Raw genomic sequence first — 20,396 nt, forward strand, 5'->3', positions numbered from 1 at the left:
TCCTCCGTGTCCCTTGGGTGTCAACGGGGGTATTGCATGCTCCTGTGATTGAGAGGGCTTTAAAGAGTACTGTTTGTTGTACAGTGGCGATAAGGCAGGTAAACATTGGCTTCCAGGACTGCTTTAAGTGTCTCCCATTAGCCCTGTCCCCTGGGAGGGAGCTTTGTAGACCTGCCGTGAATTCTCCTTGTAATCCGATCCCTTTTACAAGGATATAATTTTAAAAACTCGTTCTCCAGCAAAGAGGTGCTGTGCAGAGCTCTGTTTCTGCAGCCCTTTGGCAAGAAGAAAAAAAGCTGGTTCGGGCTCTGGAGGTGGTTTTTCCCAAGCAAGGGTTGAAACTGCAACCTCTGCTAGAGAAGGATCAATCTGATCTTGAGTCACCCATGCTAATGTCTGGCCTTTCTGACTTCAGTTAGAGACTGCAACCTTAAACCAGGTTGGAGCTTACCCAGAGCCTTGTCTAAATAGCAGGTGCTACTCGCAGGGGAAGATTAGCAGGACATCTTTTCCAATCTAGTCCACATATGGACACACCATTTCCCTTGTATGAGCAGTTGGTTTACGCTGCTTGAATCTCTTGGACAGTAACACAGAAGAGAATAACATAGGAAAATGTTGCAAACCATTTGGAAAAAAAAAAACTGGCAGAGGATATGCAGCATCTGTCATAACACGATTATTTTCTTTATTGTAAAAGCACCTGATTAGATTTCCTATTAGCAGTATCAGCTTAGGAAAAAAACTAGTGTAGCCCTCGCTAGTCATCTTTGAATGCATTGGAGGCTGTGGATGTGACTGCTGTGTGTTTATTCTTTTTGCAGAGGATTACAAATATCACTGTGGTGGTTATCTTTTGCTGGGGTTAACGTTCTGTAGCCAAAGATTTAATACATCTGTTTCCTGCTGGCGCCCTGCCTGTCTTTCATGACATGCAGGCAACCCTGTGCCTCCCCGATCTTCCCGGAGCCGGTGCAGGTTCCTGAAATGGAAGGTGTGGATGCAGATTTGTACAGGTTGAGCTGTCTGAAAAGCCAAATACTCTTTTTCTTTTTTTCCTCTCCCTCCCCACCCCCTTGCTTTCGCTCAGTGCATTAGCCAACAGCCAGGGCATTTCTTTGGGGAGTTTAAAACCTTAATCCTCAACTCATTTGTTAAAAGGCTGCGTGATGTAACCATATTCTCAATAAAGGTTTTAGAGGTCTTAGCTGCTAATGTCTCCCACAGAAAAACAGCATTCAGCTGGAGTGCTTCATGAGATTAGTTTCATGATAGTGACTTTTATATATAAACAGACATTAAGGGCAGGGGGGAGGAATATGTCTGTGACCTACTCTTGTCTTGGAGTCACAGCCTGTATCAGTTTTTAAAATGAACTTGGCTGGGAGGAAATTATCCATAATCTTTTAAAAGAAGGATTTTAGTTTGCTTTTTGTGTATGGAGCAGTCTCCTGGGTTTTGTTTTGCTCTTTCTGGCTTGCTAATACAGGCTGAACCAGGGTCACTTGGCCACTTGTTCTGTGTGGCCAGTTCAAAATCTCATGGATGACGAAAAGTAATAGTAATCCCAGCTGACAGCTCTGACTCTGTTGAGATAGTAGTGCTTTCACACTAGCACGGTTCAAAATGATCTGGAAATAAACCAGGAGTGTAGAGTTTGATACTATGGTTAGTTGCCCTACTTTCACTGTCGGTTTTCCATCTGTTGGACTCTCTGTGCAGACTCTGCTGGGGATGAAACTTTACACATGCTTATGCTGGAAAATATTACTGCTCCTGAGTGTCTTGACAGTGCATGAAAGTGAGTACCTGCCTTGAGTTGGAGGTCTTGTAAGCAATTGCTGGATAAAATTTGCAGGGTGAGAGTGGGCTGAGGTTACAGCCTGAGGCCACGTACATGGTTTGTGGGTCACAGATCAAGGGTATCTCTGTTAATAACAGCAGTGTTTTGTATGCCACAGCAGCGAAGAGTGTCAGCATTTCCTAGTACAGCCTTCCACGTGTCTGTAGAGGTTGGTGTGTCATCTTTGAGCTCTTACTTGTCTGCATACAGGATTTTGACTTTTTTTAAAAACTATAGAGCTAGCGTTGATATTCTGTAATGTGTAATTTGCCCATCTTGCACTGGGTTCGAGAATGAAGAGCAAATGAAGTAAAGAGCTACCTTTCACTTGGAGAACTTGCATTGGGTCTCCTCTGAATGCTGTCTGAGTTACATTTGCTGTTGACTTCTGTTTCCCGACCCTTCCAACTCTTGACCTTGAACTGTTTTTTCATCACTCCTGCTGGAGTTGCTGGGAATGGTTCCTGAGCAAAAACTGTTTGGTTTCCTTGTACTTTAGCACTTGCACTCCTTCACATGCGATTTTAATTGCGTGGAGTATGCAAACTAGCATTGCAGGAAGGGTTAGTTGCTCTGCGGTGTTGAATTCTATATGGGCTTGTTGCCTGAGACTCACTAAACCGAGAGCTCTGGAGGTTGGAGACCTTTAGAGTCAGCAGCAAAATGAGTACAGCACTGGCACAGCTTTTCCATTGCCCCTGAACCCCAGCCCTACTTGAAGGAGTCTCCTCTTGGATGACAGGGGATTTTAGGCATCGTGAACCATTCAGTGTACCAAATCTACCGTGGCTGCCAAAATATGCTATATCTGGAGTGTTCCCCTCATGGCTATCAGGTGTCAAACTGACTTGTCAGGCACATTTTGTAGCCTGCTTTGCTTTGGCTCAATGTCTTATATCCTGACTGCCAAACACCCTCCAGTGTTTTCCCTGTAGTAGACATATTGTGCATACAGAAGTAGCACCTGGGGTAGCTTTTGGAAGTAGCTGGGGTAGAAGGAGATGAGACAGAGGTGAGTCACAGAGAGCCAGACTTGAGTAGATCCCCTGGAATTTTGTACGAGGGGTGTATTTCTGCCTGGAGCAACTAACCTCAGCGACTGACTGGTGTGATGAGGGAACAAGACAATACTCGAGAGAGGTTGACTGAATGAAATCACCATGGATAGTCTGACAGCAGAATTGAACCACATCCTGTTATTTCCCTCAGGAAAGGTTGGATAGTGACACTTTGATGCTTCTTGACTTCCTCCCTTTAAAGAAAAATGTAATAATCTGTCTGTTTCCTTGGAGGGATAATTTATAAAATTCTCTTTTTAAGAAAAATTCCCCAAGACGGAGGGTCGTATGCAGCAGTCTGGGATAATGAAAATGCTGAAGGGAGCTGGAGATCTTCAGGGGATAGAGCAATGTAAGCTGAGCATCGTGGGTCACTTTCTTAAATCCAGCTGGGCCATGCTGAAGAGCTTGGCATACTCATGGTATCCGGCATCTCCCGAGTCAATCTGAGCAGTGGAAACCAAGATGGCTTAATCCTGCCATTGACCTGATTTCCTGAGCTCTGGTTGTTTCTAGCATCAAACTGTATTACTTTTTGTTGTAAGATTTGATAAGACCGATTTTTGGATCAGCACCAAGAGTGAGTGAAGTTACAAGCCTGTGTTGTCTGGCACTGAGTGGAGATATGCTGCCACATGTGTGCAGTGTATGGCCTTAACTATAAATCTTAAGGCAGATAAGTCTGTTATCATGAGAACGGGTGCCACCCCTTTGAAAAAGGAGGTCGTTATGGAAAATGCCTGATTTCTCTGAAGCATTGGTTCACCCCTTGGTGACACTCATACTGTTGGTCAGTGTAATATATATATATTATATATGTGTATGTATATATATATGTGTGTGTGTGTGTGTTTATACTATGTGGTAGTGATACAGGACCAGCTGGTGCTCCACTGTCCTACAGCAATCTCCTATAACTTCTCTGTCCTTGAGCATGTGTGTTTCATTTACTTGGTGATGGGTCTGCAGCCTAGGTTGGCATCACATCTCATGTTGTTGTGGTATTTTGGATGTATCCTGTTAATGTGTGAATTCAACATATTTTGGTTTCACCAGCTATTCTGTGGATACTCTTGAGCCTTTCTAATTTGTAACACTCCTGGTGATGAGTGTTTTGTGGCTGGAAAAAGTCATTAGACTGTGTGGTCCTTCCAGCTCTCCCATTTCAGTCCCTGTTCCAGCAGTTGTGCTATGGAGGCCTTTCATGATGCAGCCAAACTATAGCTTTACAAGTAGCTTTTGCTGGATATCAGTTTGGGCTGTAGCTAATCTCATAGCTACAGATCCCTTTCTGATTTCTATTTTGAGTAGATCCATGCCTGCTTTATACTAGCATGCTCTTGAGCTGTGTCCGCTGCTCCAGACAAGGATTCAGTGGCCCCTTAAGTAACAGAACTTGCATTTCCATTTCTCTGTTGCTTGTAACTGTAGCAGCACATCCTAGGATCACATTTTCCTTTCTCACAGATGTCATGCTGACAGCTCACAGCCATCCTTTGATCACTTAATACGCTTGGGCTTTGTTGTTCCCGAGTTGCCTCCAGCTGCCAAGCTCCTACTTTCATAGCAGAAATGCTGCAGCAGAAATGAGTCCCTTTGTGCATGGCTTTTCTCTTGGGACTTGCTGGCCTCCACCTCTTCCAAAAGGTGATCGCAGTCTTGTGTGTTGTTAGTGCCAGTAACAAAGCAGGAAGGCAGTGGCCTTGCTCTTGCACCAAGGTCACAAATTAGATGCTAGATGTGCCTCATCATGAGACGCATCTTGTCTCCATCTCTTTACGGTACTGGAGACCAGAAGTGCAAAGTACATTTGATGACCATCTCTAAGCAAACATTCCCTAAGGACTTGCTTATAAGAGGAAGCCTAACCACATAATTGCCCTATTTAACACCCCACATGGATGTTCATAGACTGGAAGAAGTGTCAGCTTTGGGAGTTACCAGCACAATTACATCATTGTATGTGTTCCCTGCAAAGGCAGGGTTTAAGCTGGCAGAAACCTTGAGATTGCTCATAAGGGAACGTATTTGTCTTGGCCTCCTCTGGAAGATGCTCCCTGGCCTCTTCCCCATTTTTCTTCCCCCTTACCTGAAGGTACAGCGTGAGCACTTTCTGTAACATTATTGTCCTTGCACGTTGAGTGTTGAATGTAGTATTATTTGGCAGATTTCTTCTGAGCACAGAATGGCCTTGCTACAATAATACTGGCTCTAATCCTCCTTTGTCAGAAGCAATAAACTTCAGAGCGGGACACCAGTCATGTAACTTAATGACCCACACCTCATTCGTTTTCATGGCTTTCTTAACATATGTTGTACTTGGTGTACATGCAGTCAGAACAGCACAGGCTGTTTTATAGGTGCTGCACAGTTTATGGCCTCTTGTTGATGGAGGCGTTCAGTACTCACTTTACCTAGCTTAAAGCCTTTTAAATGGAGATCTAAGAAATGTCATGTTCAACCTGGCTTTTCGCTTGGCTGCTTCAGAGCCACCCAACTTTATTCTTGTATCAATGTCCCCAGGTACGCTCGAAAGCCCAAGAAACTGTTTGAAAATAGCATGCTTTTTTTCTGTTCTAAAAGAGTTTTTCACAAGAGTTTGTGCAGAGAAGAATTAAGCCAGGAGAATCCCTTTTAAAACTTGCAACAACTTTTTTTGTTTTTATGCCCTCTTATATAAAGCATGCTGAAATCTGTCACCACTTACTTTAGAAACTCTGTTCTATGGCTTTTAGCTCATGGTTGCAACTCAAAGAGAATAGATACAGACAGTTTTGTCTGTTTGAATGCAAGCTGTGAGGGGCTGTGCATGCTTTCTCTGATCTTTCCCAACACCCCTTTCAATCTAAAGGTGGTCTTTGCTTGTGGTGTTTTCTTTCTCTCCTATATGTAAGCTTGCCTGGGCTAAGCTTCTCATTCTGGTGCTGAATTTCCTTATTGCTTCAATATTTGGGGAAAACTTTCATTTCTGAAGGTCTCCAGGAACAGCTGGAGACTAAATGTAGTTGTTTGCTGTGGTGGCCTTGGCAGCGTGCTTATGTCAGCACATGCTGGTTGGTAATGATGCTTCAGGATAGATGGCAGAGCCTCTTATGGAGAGATGTGCTGCAGTTTCGTGGTTGATTGCAGTTACCGAGCTTCACAATGGGTGAAGAAAGCAAGATGCGGGAAGATCAAGTGAAGTCCCTAAGGGCAGCAAGTCTCAAGATCCTGACTTGACATCCTCCCAAGGCTTTGCTGTTACATCAGAGCTCTAATACCTGACTTTCCAGTATGGTTTTGTTGTTGGCTTAAGAGCCTGGATGGGAATTGATAACTATCTCATTAAATCGGATTGAAAAGACACGCAGCATTCAGCTGGAAAAACAACCTTGCAGCTGTACAAGTGGCTTAGTTTGTCTCTTGCAGGCAGAAGTCTGGGCAAATCCAAGTGCTGCAGCATCCCGGTGCTGTTGGAGCGCCTGCTCCCCAGGGCTTGCAAGTGTTCCTGGAAGGCAATGTGTTTGTGCGTGCACGGAAAGCCAAAGCGATTAATTGTTATCGGTGCTTCTGTGTTTGGATACTTGAGCAATGGTCTCTTTGATCAGCTTTGGCTTCCAGAGCTTTGACACTGCGGTGACTTGAGTTTTGCCCCCCTCCTTGGTGCTGTCTCAAGCTGGGCCTAGGAAGAGTGAGGAACGGCCAGGTTGATTAATTATACCCCTTAATTGTTTATAATGAAGAGATTTTAATGCTTTCCTTGGATGTCTTGTAGAGTCATCCTAGTGGCTTTTCATGCCACGCTGCATCTCATTTCTGCCATAGCTGTCCTCCTGTATGCCTTGCCTCCGGACAAGAATATCCTTTCTACAGCCTAATGCTTGGCACTCCTGCATGGTTTTGGGTTGTCCTTCTACGTGTGCCTTTGCCAAGGACAAATGACAGAAGAGACAATTCTTTGGGTCTCCTGGCTCTCACGTAGTTTTTGCTTCTCTTCCCTGCTAATTCTTAAACTCCTCTGACTGATTTCAACCAAACCTTTAGAAGAGTTAGAGAGGTCTCAAAGATGATGAAAGTTCCTGCGAGAGGAATAAGAACTGGAGGCTGAAAAGAAAAGATGTGCTCCGCCTCCCTCCCACAGAGGCCGAGGGAGGGCAGGATCTCGGCTCCGGTGCCTCGTCCCAGGCTTTGGGCTGACCACAGCATTTCTGTATGCTACTGGTGTGGGGGAGCTGCCACTGGGATTGCAGGCAGGGAGCTGGAGTTATTGCATTGTGGGGGTGAACACTGCAGGGAACCAGGCTTTTAGCTTGCTTCTCTCAGAGCAGCATGTATTTTGTTTCCCCTCTGTGCCAAGGATTTGCTGAGGATGGCTGTTAGTGCAAATCTGGAGTTTAGCTTGACCCAGTAACAGGTTTTTTCCTTGTCCTCTCCAAGCTCAGCGCAAGGTCTCTGCTTCTCCAGGTGGACTCTGGAGCTGCAGGAGCACAGCTGGCTCTTCTCTCCTTCCAGCAGTGCTGCGAGATGGACAGTGCCTGGTTTTCCCTAACAGGTTGAGAAACTGCTGTTGAGCTTGTCCTGCTTTGGGCTGATTTTTATGGCTCCCAGAGACTTGCAGGCTCGGGGGGGGGGGGGGGGGTTTGCATCCCATTCCCTTGCATGTATTTGGATATGTTTGCATACCCCCGTTTGGTTTGCATGCCTCCGGAGCTGACAAGCACAAGGCAGCTGTCACCTGTAAACGTGACAGGTTGTTGAAACTCTAATAAGCACAGTCTTTTCTTTGCTGCTCCTTTTCCCTCCTTTTAAGCTGTAATTTCCTGTATATAGGTTAACGTTGTGTGCTATATGGGGAAACAGGGTTGAAGGCAATGTTTGCAATCAGCTCTTAAGTGCTAAAAGAAACACTCCTAAAATGCCTTGGAATATGTCTGTATGAAGAGCTCCTTTCCAGCCACAGCTCTGTCTTCCTCAGTGTGTGAGACCAGGTTAGTTTTGAGCTCAGTCCCTTTTGCTGCCTATATACCAGCCTTCCCACCCTGTTCTTGTCCTGCTTCTGCTGCTCTGGAGACTTGCACCTCTGTTTGCTTTGATTGCAGGCCTGGTGGTTAGGAGCAGTGCTTCAGTGAGCAAAACCATTCCTTGACACCCTCTTATTCTGGGGCATCTCTGAGTTTTGAGTTTTTTTCTCAACCAAATCATTACACGCACCCCCTCGAATGGGCTGTACTTCATTCTTTGCAGATTCCCTTGAATCCTGTTGCCAAGAGAGGCTTGTGCTGTCCTCTTTGCTGCTTGGTGTTTGGATTTGAGTAGGACCTGTTGCTTGGAAGTGCCTTCAGCTATGACCCAGCTTATTCTCCTTTGAGAAAACCTGGCACAATCCATCACTGGGTTGTGTGGTGTGGGAATCCTCATCCTTTTCCATTTTCTTTCAACTTCTTGAGTTTCTCCCTGGGCAAAGGGTGTGTGCAGGAGATGGGTAGGTTCCTCCATAGTGTTTCTAGAAATTGGACCTTTCAGAAGAGGGTATTTGTTCCTCTGACTGTCTTGGAATTGAGATTCGTGCAGCAGTTGGTGTTATCCTTAATGTCCCATTTAATTGCTCTTCTAGAATAACCAGGGTCTTGTGCTTCCAGCTTGCTCCTTCAGCCTCCAGTAATTGCAACAAATTCATGGATTACTGCAAAACACTAAGCCTGTAGATTTACAGACCAGATGGGGTGACTTTGATTCCTCAATCTCTAATGTCGGATTTGCCCTCATAGTTGGTACACTTAAATGAAAATGTCCATGTTATCCCAGGAAGTCTTTTGAACTGGACACCTCTCGTTTGTCTGTAAATATATTTAAGAGAAATTGTTTTTTTATAGACATCTAGCCTGAAGCATGTTTAAAATGCAAAATTTTCCATTCCCTACAAATCAAAGCTGGTCCCTTTTTTTGAATGAGAAGTTTTTCCTTTCCTACCTCTCTAACATTCCAGAAAAGTCACTTGAACCCTTCCTAACAAACTACTTGTTCTTCTCAGAATCTCACGGGGAAGATATGAGATCTTCAGTATTCCTAGAGATGTGACCAAGTGTTGCCCAAGCCATTGGATCTGAGACTGTTGCAACCCATCCGGCTGGATTTCCCAAGCAAGCACCTCCTTTGAGTGTCGTAGGGAAAAGGGACCTGGTGAAGTCCACCAAGGGTTTCTTTATGTGGATGGAGTTAGCTGAGACATTTTGGATTGGACAGTAGCATGGACTGTTGGAAACAGCAGTCTGTCAGGGCTCTGCAGAGTCTCTTGGGTGGCAAAATACCCTCTTGATGTGAAGGTGAAGGGTTCCCCAGCAGTGATGATGGAGGTAAAACAGTAGACTGTCAGTGTGTAGCAAACTGAGGATTGAGGTTCTCTAAGGGAAATAAGAGGTTGGAGTAGGGGCTTTGAGTAACTTCAGTTTTAGTGCTACAGTGAGTCCTTACTACTGCCTTAGAGGGATGTGCATGCAGTTAGAGGTGGCTCCTGCAGCGGGTCAGAGTGAGGCTGCTGTGTTCGTCAGACACTTCATACAGGGTGTTTTCCATCCTTGTATTGGTCTTGGCAATGCTGCCAGCGTCAAAGGCATGCACTTCACACTGGTGTGAGAAAAGCAGGCTCCGAGGTCTCCAGCCTCCTGAACTGCCCAGCCTTTGCCCTTCCAAACAGGCTTTTTATCCAGGGAGCTCGTAGGGGCCGGTTTCAGCTGTCTGAACTGTTCCTTGCACAATAGAAATCGTCTCTGCTTGGGTAGAGCTTTTGTGGCACTGATTGCAGAGACCCTTTTCTCAAGAGTGTTTCTGCTTGGGGCATCCCATAGTAACCTTTTGCCCTTGCAAGACAGAAGGATATTACCATCTGTTATTTCCTGAAGTTAGAGATTAAACGTACTTCCCTGTCTGCAGAAAGTGAGCCGTAGCAAATGAGGCAGGGATGGAATTAATTTACTGCTTTGTGCAAATCACGTCTCCATCGCATGAACTCTTGACTTGCTGCCTGGACTTGATTCCGCTGTAGCCAGCAAGAGTTGCGAGCACTTGTAAATGGCATGATCACATCTATTTCCAGGATCACATCTATTTCCAAGCTTTAGGGTTTTGTTGAGCTCATCTGCAGCATGTCCTCAGGATGGTTATCTTAACTCTTTTGTGTGGTATCTGCATGGTAAGATCCTGGAAAAGAGATGTCTAGTTTCTGTATTGTTTCACTGTTGTATTTGGGAAGCTGTTTTTGAGTAGCTGAGAGATTTTTATCACCCAATATTGCCAGCTGCTTCCGACACTTTCTCAAAAGCTGTGCTGCTTTTTGGGATGCTGGACTCCAAATGCCTTTGGTATGCAGCTCTCCAGGGCCATACAGATGCATAAAGCAACAAGGCATCTGAAATATGGCACTACCATCATTCTTGAGTGTGGTGGTCTGAGTGGGGTTGGTCTAGTGCTACAGGGTGGCAAATCTTCAGAGGAAATTGGGGTGGAGGGGACACTTCTCTGTCCCTAGCTGTAGCAAGGGTCTTGTCCACATGCTCCCAGGTAGCATGTGCCTAAAATCCTGCAGGGACTGTGTCTGGCAGCGGTCTGTCCCCAAGCTTAAACAACGCATGTTGCTTCCTTGTGCCAAACCTGACCCTGTCCTGCTGCAATTCAAGCTTGCTGCTGCTCCCAGCCACGGCTTGGAAATGTGTAGGAGGGTTGTATCACAAGCCTGCAGCCCTCGACATCACTGAACTTTTTATCCGCTAATGGCATTGTCTTGGCTATTGTGGGAGATGGCAAGAAAGATGATCTGTCTCCATGGAAAGAAACCCAAAGCCTCCGTGTATGCATGCGTGTTCACTGTGCTGCTTGGGGGTGATGCAGAACCGAGCAGGCCCCCAGGCCCGTGGGACGGGGAAAGCCACTGTTGTGCCGTAGTGAGACCGTGATGTCTTTCTCAGCAGGGCTGCGATCCCTTTGCACAGACCCAGCGCAGCAAGCTGCAGCATCGCCGTGCACGAATTAACCAGCAGATCAACAAGGAGATGAGGATGCGAGCGGGGGCGGAGAACCTCTTCAGGTGAGTCCTGGCCCCCAGAGCATCAGTCTGGCCCTGGGGGGAAACATGGTCTCATGGAGCAGGGAAGGGGGGGGACACAAAACTGTTTTATCAACTTATTTTTGTGTCACACACTGTGCTGCAGGCCATCATTTGTCCAGACAGCACCTGCTATTTTAATGAAGACTGCTTTTTGAGACAAAGGATATTTCTGGTTTTTTGCTTTTCTTTTTTTTTTGAGACACAAGTTCATCTGCTGCTTGGACAAGGCAGACTGTCAGACTCCAAACTGCACAGAAACAGCTGCTTTCTACCCTGATAACTCTCCTACGTCTTCTAAGTGCCCTCCTCTGCCCCAGTGTCACTACAGACAGACTTATCTCTGCTTTCTTTGGCATGCCTGATCTGCTCCCTTCCGATTTGCTCAGCTGTTTTGCTCCTGTCTCCTGTCCCACAGGCTTTAGGAGGAACTTATCCCAGTTACCTAAAACACACTCCTTTATCTCAGTGTCTGGGAACTGATGGATGCTGTCACTCCTGTGGCTGTGCCTTGCTCTGGGTTTGCTCAGTTTTTTCCTTGACTTTGCAGCAACTTCCCTGGATGCGCTTGCACTTTGTTCAGCGCAATGCTGATGTTATGCGTCTTTACCATGCTATCGAATGGTAGCTATTTTAATTTCCTGGAAGCCTGTTACAAACCAGGGTGTGAGTGGATGAAATAGTGGAAACAAATGTTGAATTGAGACTGAGCTCTGAATGCATAGGTGCTGTTTGGTACCCCCAGCAAGCTGGTCAAATTCAGCTTTGTTAAAACTTGTCCCAGTACTTCCACCAGGACAGAATCTGTCCGATAACTCTGGTATTGCACAGCTTTAGTCCAGTGGGAGCCGGCTGCTCTCCCTTTCTGTTAGGAGGATGCACGTGTAGGGTTGTGCAAAAGCTGAGATGTTTGCATGGCTTTCAGACTGCAGCTGGTCCAGCACAGGTAGATCCAGCTGGTTGCTGCCTTCCCCTGAAGAGTGGTCACGATAGAAGCATGATGCAAACGCAGGGTTTTTACAGCTATTTTGTCTCTTCTACCTGGGAATTTTTTTGTAGCTCTTGCGTATCTTATGTTCTTACACGATATCTGAGCAGACCTGCCCACATGTACACAGAGGGCAGGTCTATGTTAGTGTAAGATAGAGCAGCCTTATGCTCTATCTTATGACACTAAATTTGCTTATAAACAGTCTCTCTATCTGCGTATTTTATACCACCTTGGGTGTCGCTTCCCTCCTCCTAATAAAATTAGATTGACTTCCCATTTTTTGACTTTGAATGATTTAGTGTTACTGATACATGCCTGTTGCACCCAAAAAAGGGAAGTTATAGCTGCACCAGTGAACTTCAGCAAGAGACCTCATTTTACAGGCAAATGAGGACATCGGTGGTGCCCTGAAGAGCTCTGATCCTGGGGAAGTTGAGGCGCCAACCTCGTTTGCATGCAGAAACCGGGTTTTGGAGCCATGCAGCTGCTCCACTGCATCTGCTGCTTTCATTGGTTGGGATCTTGTGGACCATAAAAATGTCATGCCTCATCTAATTAAAAAGCCTTGAAATCTTGATGTGTGCCACTCCACACGGCTCTGCTTTATAGAATCAAGGGGAAATGTGCTGCCTCAGCAGGAATGAGCCTGGTTATGGTTTTGGTGTAAACAGTGTGAATCAGCTGCACAGCGCTAGCTGCTTTCCAGAGGCTTTCCCTCCTCCCGCGCAGTGCAAAGGAGAGCTGAGAATAATGCAAAACCTGGGCATCTTAATTACTTGGACAAGGAGGAAAGGAAACACCCCTAGCAAGGAAGAGGCAAAATGTACTGATGGTGGGTGGTTTTTGGTTTTTTGCTTTTTTTTCTTCTGCTGGATCAGCAGTTTGAATGTGTCTTTTGGTAGCAGCAACTTCTCTTCCTCCCACAAGTTTGCTCAGCCACAGAATCATCTGTGGGCTTCTGGGAGCTCCAAATTTCAGAGCTTGTGAAATGGGGAAATCTGGGGAGGAATCAAGTTTGTCCCTAAAATTCTGTTGTAAGACTCAAAGGGGGGTTGTTCAGGACTTCTAGGCTTGGGCTGTACTGAAAAGTTTCTTCTAGATCTGCCTGGGCAAATGTTAAATGCAAACAGGAGAAAACTGATTTGCCCAGCTTGGAGCAGAGTCAGCAGCTGAACATGCTGGTTTCTTTGTCTCCCAATTTGCAGCCTATGGTCAAGGAGGGGAAAAAAAAACAAATCTAAAAAGAAAAACCCCACTTCTGAATGGTTCTGTTCTGCATATCAGTCCCCTTTCCTGAAGAGGTTGCCATGAATGGTGCATTGGAAAAATGCACGTGATATTTGCTCAACAGTGTAAGGGCTTTTGTTTGCTAGATAAATAAATGGGCAGAGGCAGCAGAAATCCTTTCCATTCTTGTTCAAATACTGCGGCTCAGCTAAGTAATCAGGGAGATGAAGGGTGTTGCCAGTATACCAATTTCTTTAATAAAAAATGTTCAGAGTTAGCTAAGCGAATCTTTGGTAACTTCACTAAAGAGGTTGATTAAGATATGTAGACTCTGCATGCTCATAAGGAGATCAGTGTGTGTCCTGTGCAGGCAGCATGAGCCTACCTAAGTGGAGATTTGCGCCAAGCAGACTTTACCATTGACAAGCAATGACTGCTCCCTAAATTACCTCTGTGAAAGGTACTGTGTTCTTGAGTCCTGCAAATGGCACTTGTAGAGGGCAAAGAAAAATGCCTAAAAGCAAAACTAGACTTTGAAGTCAAAGTCCAGGCTTAAAAACATTCACTGTCTGAACTGAATAACAAGCAAAGCTGCCTTGGAGGAGGGAAAAAAAATCACATGTGCATGCAAAATTCTGCAGAGCAAAATCAGGCTTCTGGGGCTAAAGCCTCCCTCCTGCTTCAGAGGAGGGGGTGAAAGCACTGATCAGAAATACATAATGCTTGTGCACAGATATAACCCTGATAGCAGTTGGTTGCAAATCAGCATGTAGAAAATGCAGCTTTTGATAACATTAAAAAAAACCTTGCCAGCTGAGAGCAAGAAGGAGAAATTCTGTTCAACAGTATTGAAACTGAGTTATAATGAAAGCAGAGATGCACCTCTGTGTCCTGGAGGAATTGCAATATGTGAAGGACAAAAATGGTAACTAAATAGTGGTGTATGTGGAAAGGGGGTGGCTACTGTGCTGATACCTTACGAGAAATTGCAGAAATGCTGAAGGATGTTTAAATGGAAGTGGCTGCAGAGATCTTTGGACCTGCTCTGGTTGGGTTTTGTTTATTTAAAAGAAAAAATATGTATCAGTCTTTTGGGAAGCCCAGTAAAGGAGGGGCAGGGAGAGGGATACTAATGGGCCAGAGTTTTAAAAGAAAAATGGTACAGCCCCATATAGTGTCCTGAGCCAGGTCAGGGCAAGGCCACTGAAGGATGCTATCAATAAAGAACAAGTCGATGGTAATGTGTTCGTTATTGGGTCCCCAAAGGCCAGAGGAGAGCATTACCCTGGCCGAGCAAAGCTCGTGTGTGTGTTGTTTTTACTGCACTCCACTGGGGCCCAGCGTGATTTAGTGCAAGCGGCTCGAGCACATTTCAGCAGACAATTGCACGCTGTCAGCTTTCTGCTGCCACTGGGTTATCTCTCCCTGCTTTCTTTTGGAGTAGATAAGAAGGGTATAATCAGCCTGAAAGTTTGTCTTGCTGGAGCAGGCAACTCGCTGCAGCTGAAATCAATCCTTGGTGTTTATATCCCCTGACATGCAATAGAGGGAAGGGAGGGGAGGGCAGGGCCTGGCACTACATGTGGGTGAGCACAGCAGGTCTCTCTTGCAGAAGGGTTATTTGCACCTAAAAAGAGCCTCGGCCTCCATGGCACAGGGTGAACAAAGCAGAAAACATGTCGAAAAGAGCTGCTGGGGGTTGATTTTTCCCTCCCTCCACACCTGCACTCTAGTGCTCTGTAGCATTCACATGCCCCCAGCCTCTGTTCTCCTTGGTTTCAGTTCTGCCCCAACTCTTTAAATGACCAAACTGAAATGTTGGAATAGGCATCCAGAAAAGAACTTAAGTTTTTCTCAGCTGCATGAAAAGTTAGGTAGAAATAGCTGACCTGTCGGCAGGTGGGACCTTCAGAGGTGTGGATGCTTGTTCCTTCATCTCTGGGCTGCTGAGCAGAGATCCTGCGATGGCCTGTTTGACAGGCTGACTGAATTTTTGGCTGCTCTTGCAGACTAAACTTCCTGGGTTTTGGGCCCAACCGTTAGAGATAGTTGGGAAGACGGGGAGGAAGCATTTGGAAAGCATTACCTTCTTCTGCCCACTCCTCCTCCCCATCTCTGTTTGAGTCTAGCACATGGCTTGCATCTTCTTATGTCTTTGCTACCAAGCATCTGAGGGCTCTTGGATCCAGGTGAGGTTGTAGCAATTGCCATGCATTTTAATTAGCTGTAAAGGTGTTTCTCTGTCCTCCCTGATTCTCCGGCTTCCCTAGTCCTCAAGCATCTGTACTGTCACATTGAAACCCAGCGTTGTGCCTCAGTGACGAGGAGTGGCTTTTGTGATTGCAGGAAACGCAACGGTTACTTTTAGTGTCCTCTGTGCATGTGCTGCCCATCAGAGCCATAAATCCCAGGGCACTCTGAAGCCTGACAGGGATTAAGTGCCTGTCCTTTCCAGTGTTTGTCTTCAAAACAAGTCTGACCAAATTTGAGGCTGCATGTGCATCTCTCTTGAGAGTAGTTTGGGAGCTGCCTGTAGCAGAACAGTTCCCCAGAGCCTGGTGGAGGTTGTCTTGCTTTCTTGTTTGGGAACACTTGGAGAAAGAAACGGATTGTAAGAGCAAACAAAAGCCATCCTCTGGGGCTTCTCCTTCTACCCTGGAGCCATGCCAAGCCCTCAGGCACTCAGAGCAAATGAGATTATCAGGGTGTCAGAAAGCGCTTCCCAGCCAATGGAGAAACCGTGGCCCTCCAGGAAGGTTTGGACAGATGCTGCACACGGCAGGGAAGAGGGAATGGCATCCTATGGTCAGATAAGTTAATTGCTATTTATCAGCGCAGTCTGGATTTTATGGGGGAGTTTTGATCTATGTGTTATTGTTTTCCAGAGCCACCAGTAACCACAAAGTAAAAGAAACAGTCGCCTTGGAGCTTAGCTATGTGAACTCCAACCTACAGTTACTGAAGGAGGAGCTGGAAGAGCTGAACAGCTGCATGGACGTGTACCAGAATGACAGGTACGTGGAGCTGCCGAGCAGGCCAGGGAGGTTGCTTCGGCGTGGGAAAAGTAGTTTGTTCAGCTGGGATTTCTGTCTTCTTTTCCTTCCACCTAGCACGCTATGATATTTGTCTTCTCCCCTCTAGGCATCGCAGGGCTGGTGTCATATCAGCTCCCATGTCAGGTTAGGTGTTTGGGCTGCAGCGGATCTGCATTCGCTGGGAAAAAAAAACGGGATTTTCTCCACTTTGGAGAGAAGTTTGCCTTGCAGCTGTCTGATGGGAATGGAGGCTGGGGCTCTGGTGGGAGGGGAGGAGATGTGGTCCCTGCATGCTTGCTAAGCGTCCTGCTGCCTGGGCTAAGCTGTGGGTCACCCTTCCTAGGAGAGCCGGGAACAGGACAGGGACTGGGAACAGCACAGTCTTGCTCCTATTCCTCACTGCTTCCCTGGTGCTGTTGCTCTGCCTCCCTGATCTGACCAGAGCTCGACCCTCTAGTAGGGAGCAGGAGTTGGTGGCTGGAGAATAGGAGAGGGAGAGGGCACAGGCCACATGCTGAAAGGATTTGCTCTTTGCTCCTGGAAACCTCCACTGCTTAATGTCTAAAACTGCAAGGAGACCAACCCTGACTGTTTTTCCTAGTGGATATTTAGGATGTGTTTTGGGATGGATGGTGCGTTCTCTGGATTATGATTTATGATATCCCAAAGCCAGAAGCAATGGGTCAAAAGTAACCGTCTTCGGGACAGGAGTACCATGTGAGCGATAAGCCCCACAGAGCGTGATTTTTCCAGCAGGTGAAACTGGGTGTTTAACAGAAGCAATTAAAAGCATGGCTGCTTAGGTGCCCGACCTCCTGTTCTGCCTGCTCCTGAAATGGATTACTCGCTCTTTTTTATTTTCCCATAGAGGGTATTACATTTTTCTCTCTTTCCGAGGTTAGACCTTTTATTAATTGAAGTGTGCTGTTTCTTTGAAATGCTTACCCAGCAACCTTGTCTGTTTGACTCACCGGAGCGGTAATCCTAGCACACTAGCCAGCAGCAAGTTAACGTGCCAGGACGGCTCAGCGGAGCTATTTATCTGGGTGAGAAAGGAAGAGATCCCCGAGGCAGAAAAGACCAGGGACGCTGCAGCAACGTGGGAGCTGCAAACACTCCTTCCCTTCTTGAGACAGCTGTATGGCAGGTAGATGTACATAGCAGACACATCCCCAGGAATAGACTGGGGAAGTTAAGTTGTAGGACTGAATGCTCCCATGATGCAGGCTTCTTCCCCAAGCTTTTTCCTAGCAGGGATGCTTGGCCTTCGTAACCCACCTCATGTTTGCTGTGGTTTAAAAATAAAGCAAGAGCAATAACCCCAAAACCCTACGCAGGCCAAACAAAACCCCCTTTGTTTGCTCTGTGGTATTTGATTCAAGCTGAAACCTTGTTAGAGAACGAGTGATAACTGTTTTTTCATACTAATTATAGCTGTCAGGAGGCTGTTTATTCGGTGACTGAATCAGGATATAGACCAAGGATTTTCCCACTACCCAATTTTTGCAACTTTTTTTCCCCCTGTCCTCCCTGCACTGTGATGTGCTAATGGCTCGTCAGTGGTTTCTAGTGCTAACAAGAGGGGTTTAGGTAACCTGCTGTTGTGTAAAGCTGGGCTGATGAGGGTCTGATCCCCTCGACCCCTCTCCCATCTTGTGCTCTGCTAAGCCCTTCTTGTCTCTTCTTTCCCTGGGAGGACATGTGTTCAGGGACATGGTGACACGGCTCAATGCGGAGGGTTAGGAACATCCCTGAGGAATAAACAGGTGTTGGGGAAACCATTTGTGTCTCTTCTCCAGAGGCTGGCATGAGCTGCAGGTAGCACCATAGGTTCTCATCCCAGTATACAGGAGCTAGGCTGTGAGTATCTGGGTTTCCGGGCAAAGAGTTTGGATCTGGCAGGTCTCTGTGCACAATTTAGAATAAGTTCTTTACTCCTGCTGCAGAAAGAAAGAGCTGTAATTTTCTGCATGTTCAAGGCCCTGCTGCTGGTACAGGGCACTTTACTTCTTGGCAACAGAAAATGAAAATAGCAGCTAAAACCCCCAAAGGATGCTCCTTCCTGGCTGCCATCCTACAGCCATGCAATGCTTCTTTGCTCCACAGATGACCTCTTTTGTTTTCTTAATGTCGAAACACAAACCACTCCTCAGCTGGGTATTGCCAAAGTCCTCTTAATCTTCAGTGTTTTACAAGTATTGAACCGGCTCTGTGATAAGGGCTATTATTAGACAACTGGTTTTAATAGATGCAGAAAATTTCAATATTAGACCTAGCACTGCACCTCTGAAGTCCTTATCAGTGATGAAGCCCATATTAGCATGTGGGAGTTCATGAATCCATGACCTGTGCTCACATCATGCCCATTTCCCAAGAGCTGGTAATTAAAACAGCTTTGTCACTGCAGCCAGTTCGGTTGCTATTATATTTGTTATGGAGATAAGAACAAAAGCTGAAGTAATAACCAGCTGATGATTTCAGGCTGTCATCTCTGTGTGCCTTCCCTGGTAATGGGCAGTGCAGCGTTGCTGCTTCTACCCATCGAAAGCACACTGTTGTTCCCAGCATCACATCTATCAGCACAAATCACATCTGGCTTCCTTTTCCTAAGTGGAGTCTGCTCCTCTTTAGTTTTGCCCTTCAGTAGGAGCAGATTAAACCCAGGGCAAAGTGTTTTCCCCTATAGAGTTTGTGCTGCTGCTAGCACAGGCAGAAGAGAAAAAGGAGGTGCAGCACAGGATTGATTTTGGGGATCCCTCTGGTCTCTGGCGTGGGTGGCAGCTTCCCATCATGTCAACACTGTACAGCTTGCTGGGCTTACCTGGGTCAGAGTTTATTTCTGAGCCTGGAGCTGATTCATTTTTGTCCGTGAAGCACAAGGATTTTCCAACACCTATGAGATGGTCAATGAATAGGTTGTCTGTCTGTTCTTCCAGCGAGTCTATCAGTGTCCCCATGATTCCTTTGGGCCTGAAGGAGACGAAGGAGCTGGACTTGTTGGCACCGCTAAAGGTAAGCCTTGGGGTTTTGCACACTCGGTGCAATTTAGACTGACTAGGGAACCAAATGCACACTCTGGGGGATATTTCTGTACATGGGCACCATTGAGAGCTGTAGAGGGTACTCTGCAGCAGCTGCAAAACATTTTCTTCTTTGGAATGGTTGCTTTTAGGGCCTGGCAAAAATAAATTCAGGACAAGGAATTGGACTTGAAACACAGGGGTAAATGCGAGGCTGGAGAGTGGAGCAATGGGGAAGTGACAGCAATTTTCCTAGGCTGCTGGAGGGCAGATGCCTGGCAGGGCTGGGGTGTCCCTGTGTGTGAGCTGGGGGTGTCCTGTGTAGGTTTGGCAGGAGACAAGATCGCTTTCCTGGCTTTTCTTGGTGCAGGTTTCCAAAGACCTTGCTGAGAAAGCTGGCACATTGCTTGTACAGAATTGTCAGAAGTCACCTTTCACATCTTGAATGTCTGTTTTCAAGGGTGACTGTGGATTTTCTTTTGTTCCCCCATCCAGGATCTCATCAGCGAGCACTATGGAGAGGACGGTACCTTGTTTGAAAAGGAAATCAAAGAGTTCATGGAGTTGCGGCAGGTCTGTGTCCCTTGAGTTGCAAAATCTTGCTCTGGCTTGTTGAGAAGTCTCACTGGAGGTGCAGCATTTTTCTCTGGGTCCCTTCGTGCTCCCTCCAAACTGCGTGCTTGTCCTCGTGGCTTTAGGTACTGGATTCCTGCAGCATGCGTTAGAACACCTTGGCTTCAGTTCATAGGTTACAAAACATTATAGACACTAAATAATTGTTTACTTTCCCTATTATAGAGTCCTTTAATGCCCTACCAACCTAGAAATGAACATCAATAAAAGTATCATGTGATCTGTTGTTGTTGTTTTTATGAATAATAATTCATCACTGGCAAGGCTAAATGACTGCTCTCTGTCCGGCTAACACAATGTAGTAGTCAGAGGAGAGGAAATGTAGAGCAATCTGATAAAGGTGAACTTTATCCTCTCCTACTAAATAGCTCTCATAAGTATTTTCAGTTTTGCCTTGCTGTGAAGCTTTGACTTCATGAGCAGGAAGAAAATGCTTTCTCAGGCTTATAAAGGTGCCAGTCCTGCTCTTCAGGCTGTGGAAGGTGAGATCTGGAAAGTCAGAGCCTGGAAGA

The 20,396-nt window shown here is 46.2% G+C and overlaps 1 protein-coding gene across 3 annotated transcripts in view; it reads left to right on the forward strand.

Annotated features, from left to right (window-relative positions):
* Positions 1-20,396, forward strand: part of RHPN1 (rhophilin Rho GTPase binding protein 1) — a 39,457-nt gene that overhangs the window by 1,088 nt on the left and 17,973 nt on the right. For 2 of the 3 annotated variants that reach the window (XM_026113645.2, XM_064507943.1), the window contains exons 2-5: positions 10,842-10,960; positions 16,082-16,210; positions 19,168-19,243; positions 19,747-19,824. In XM_026113645.2, the coding sequence (XP_025969430.1) occupies positions 10,842-10,960; positions 16,082-16,210; positions 19,168-19,243; positions 19,747-19,824 (402 nt within the window). The remainder of the gene's footprint in view (positions 1-10,841; positions 10,961-16,081; positions 16,211-19,167; positions 19,244-19,746; positions 19,825-20,396) is intronic. The other variant, XM_026113646.2, reaches the window with a different exon arrangement.

This window comes from Dromaius novaehollandiae, chromosome 2, assembly GCF_036370855.1.
Source record: "Dromaius novaehollandiae isolate bDroNov1 chromosome 2, bDroNov1.hap1, whole genome shotgun sequence".
Taxonomy (NCBI): domain Eukaryota; kingdom Metazoa; phylum Chordata; class Aves; order Casuariiformes; family Dromaiidae; genus Dromaius; species Dromaius novaehollandiae.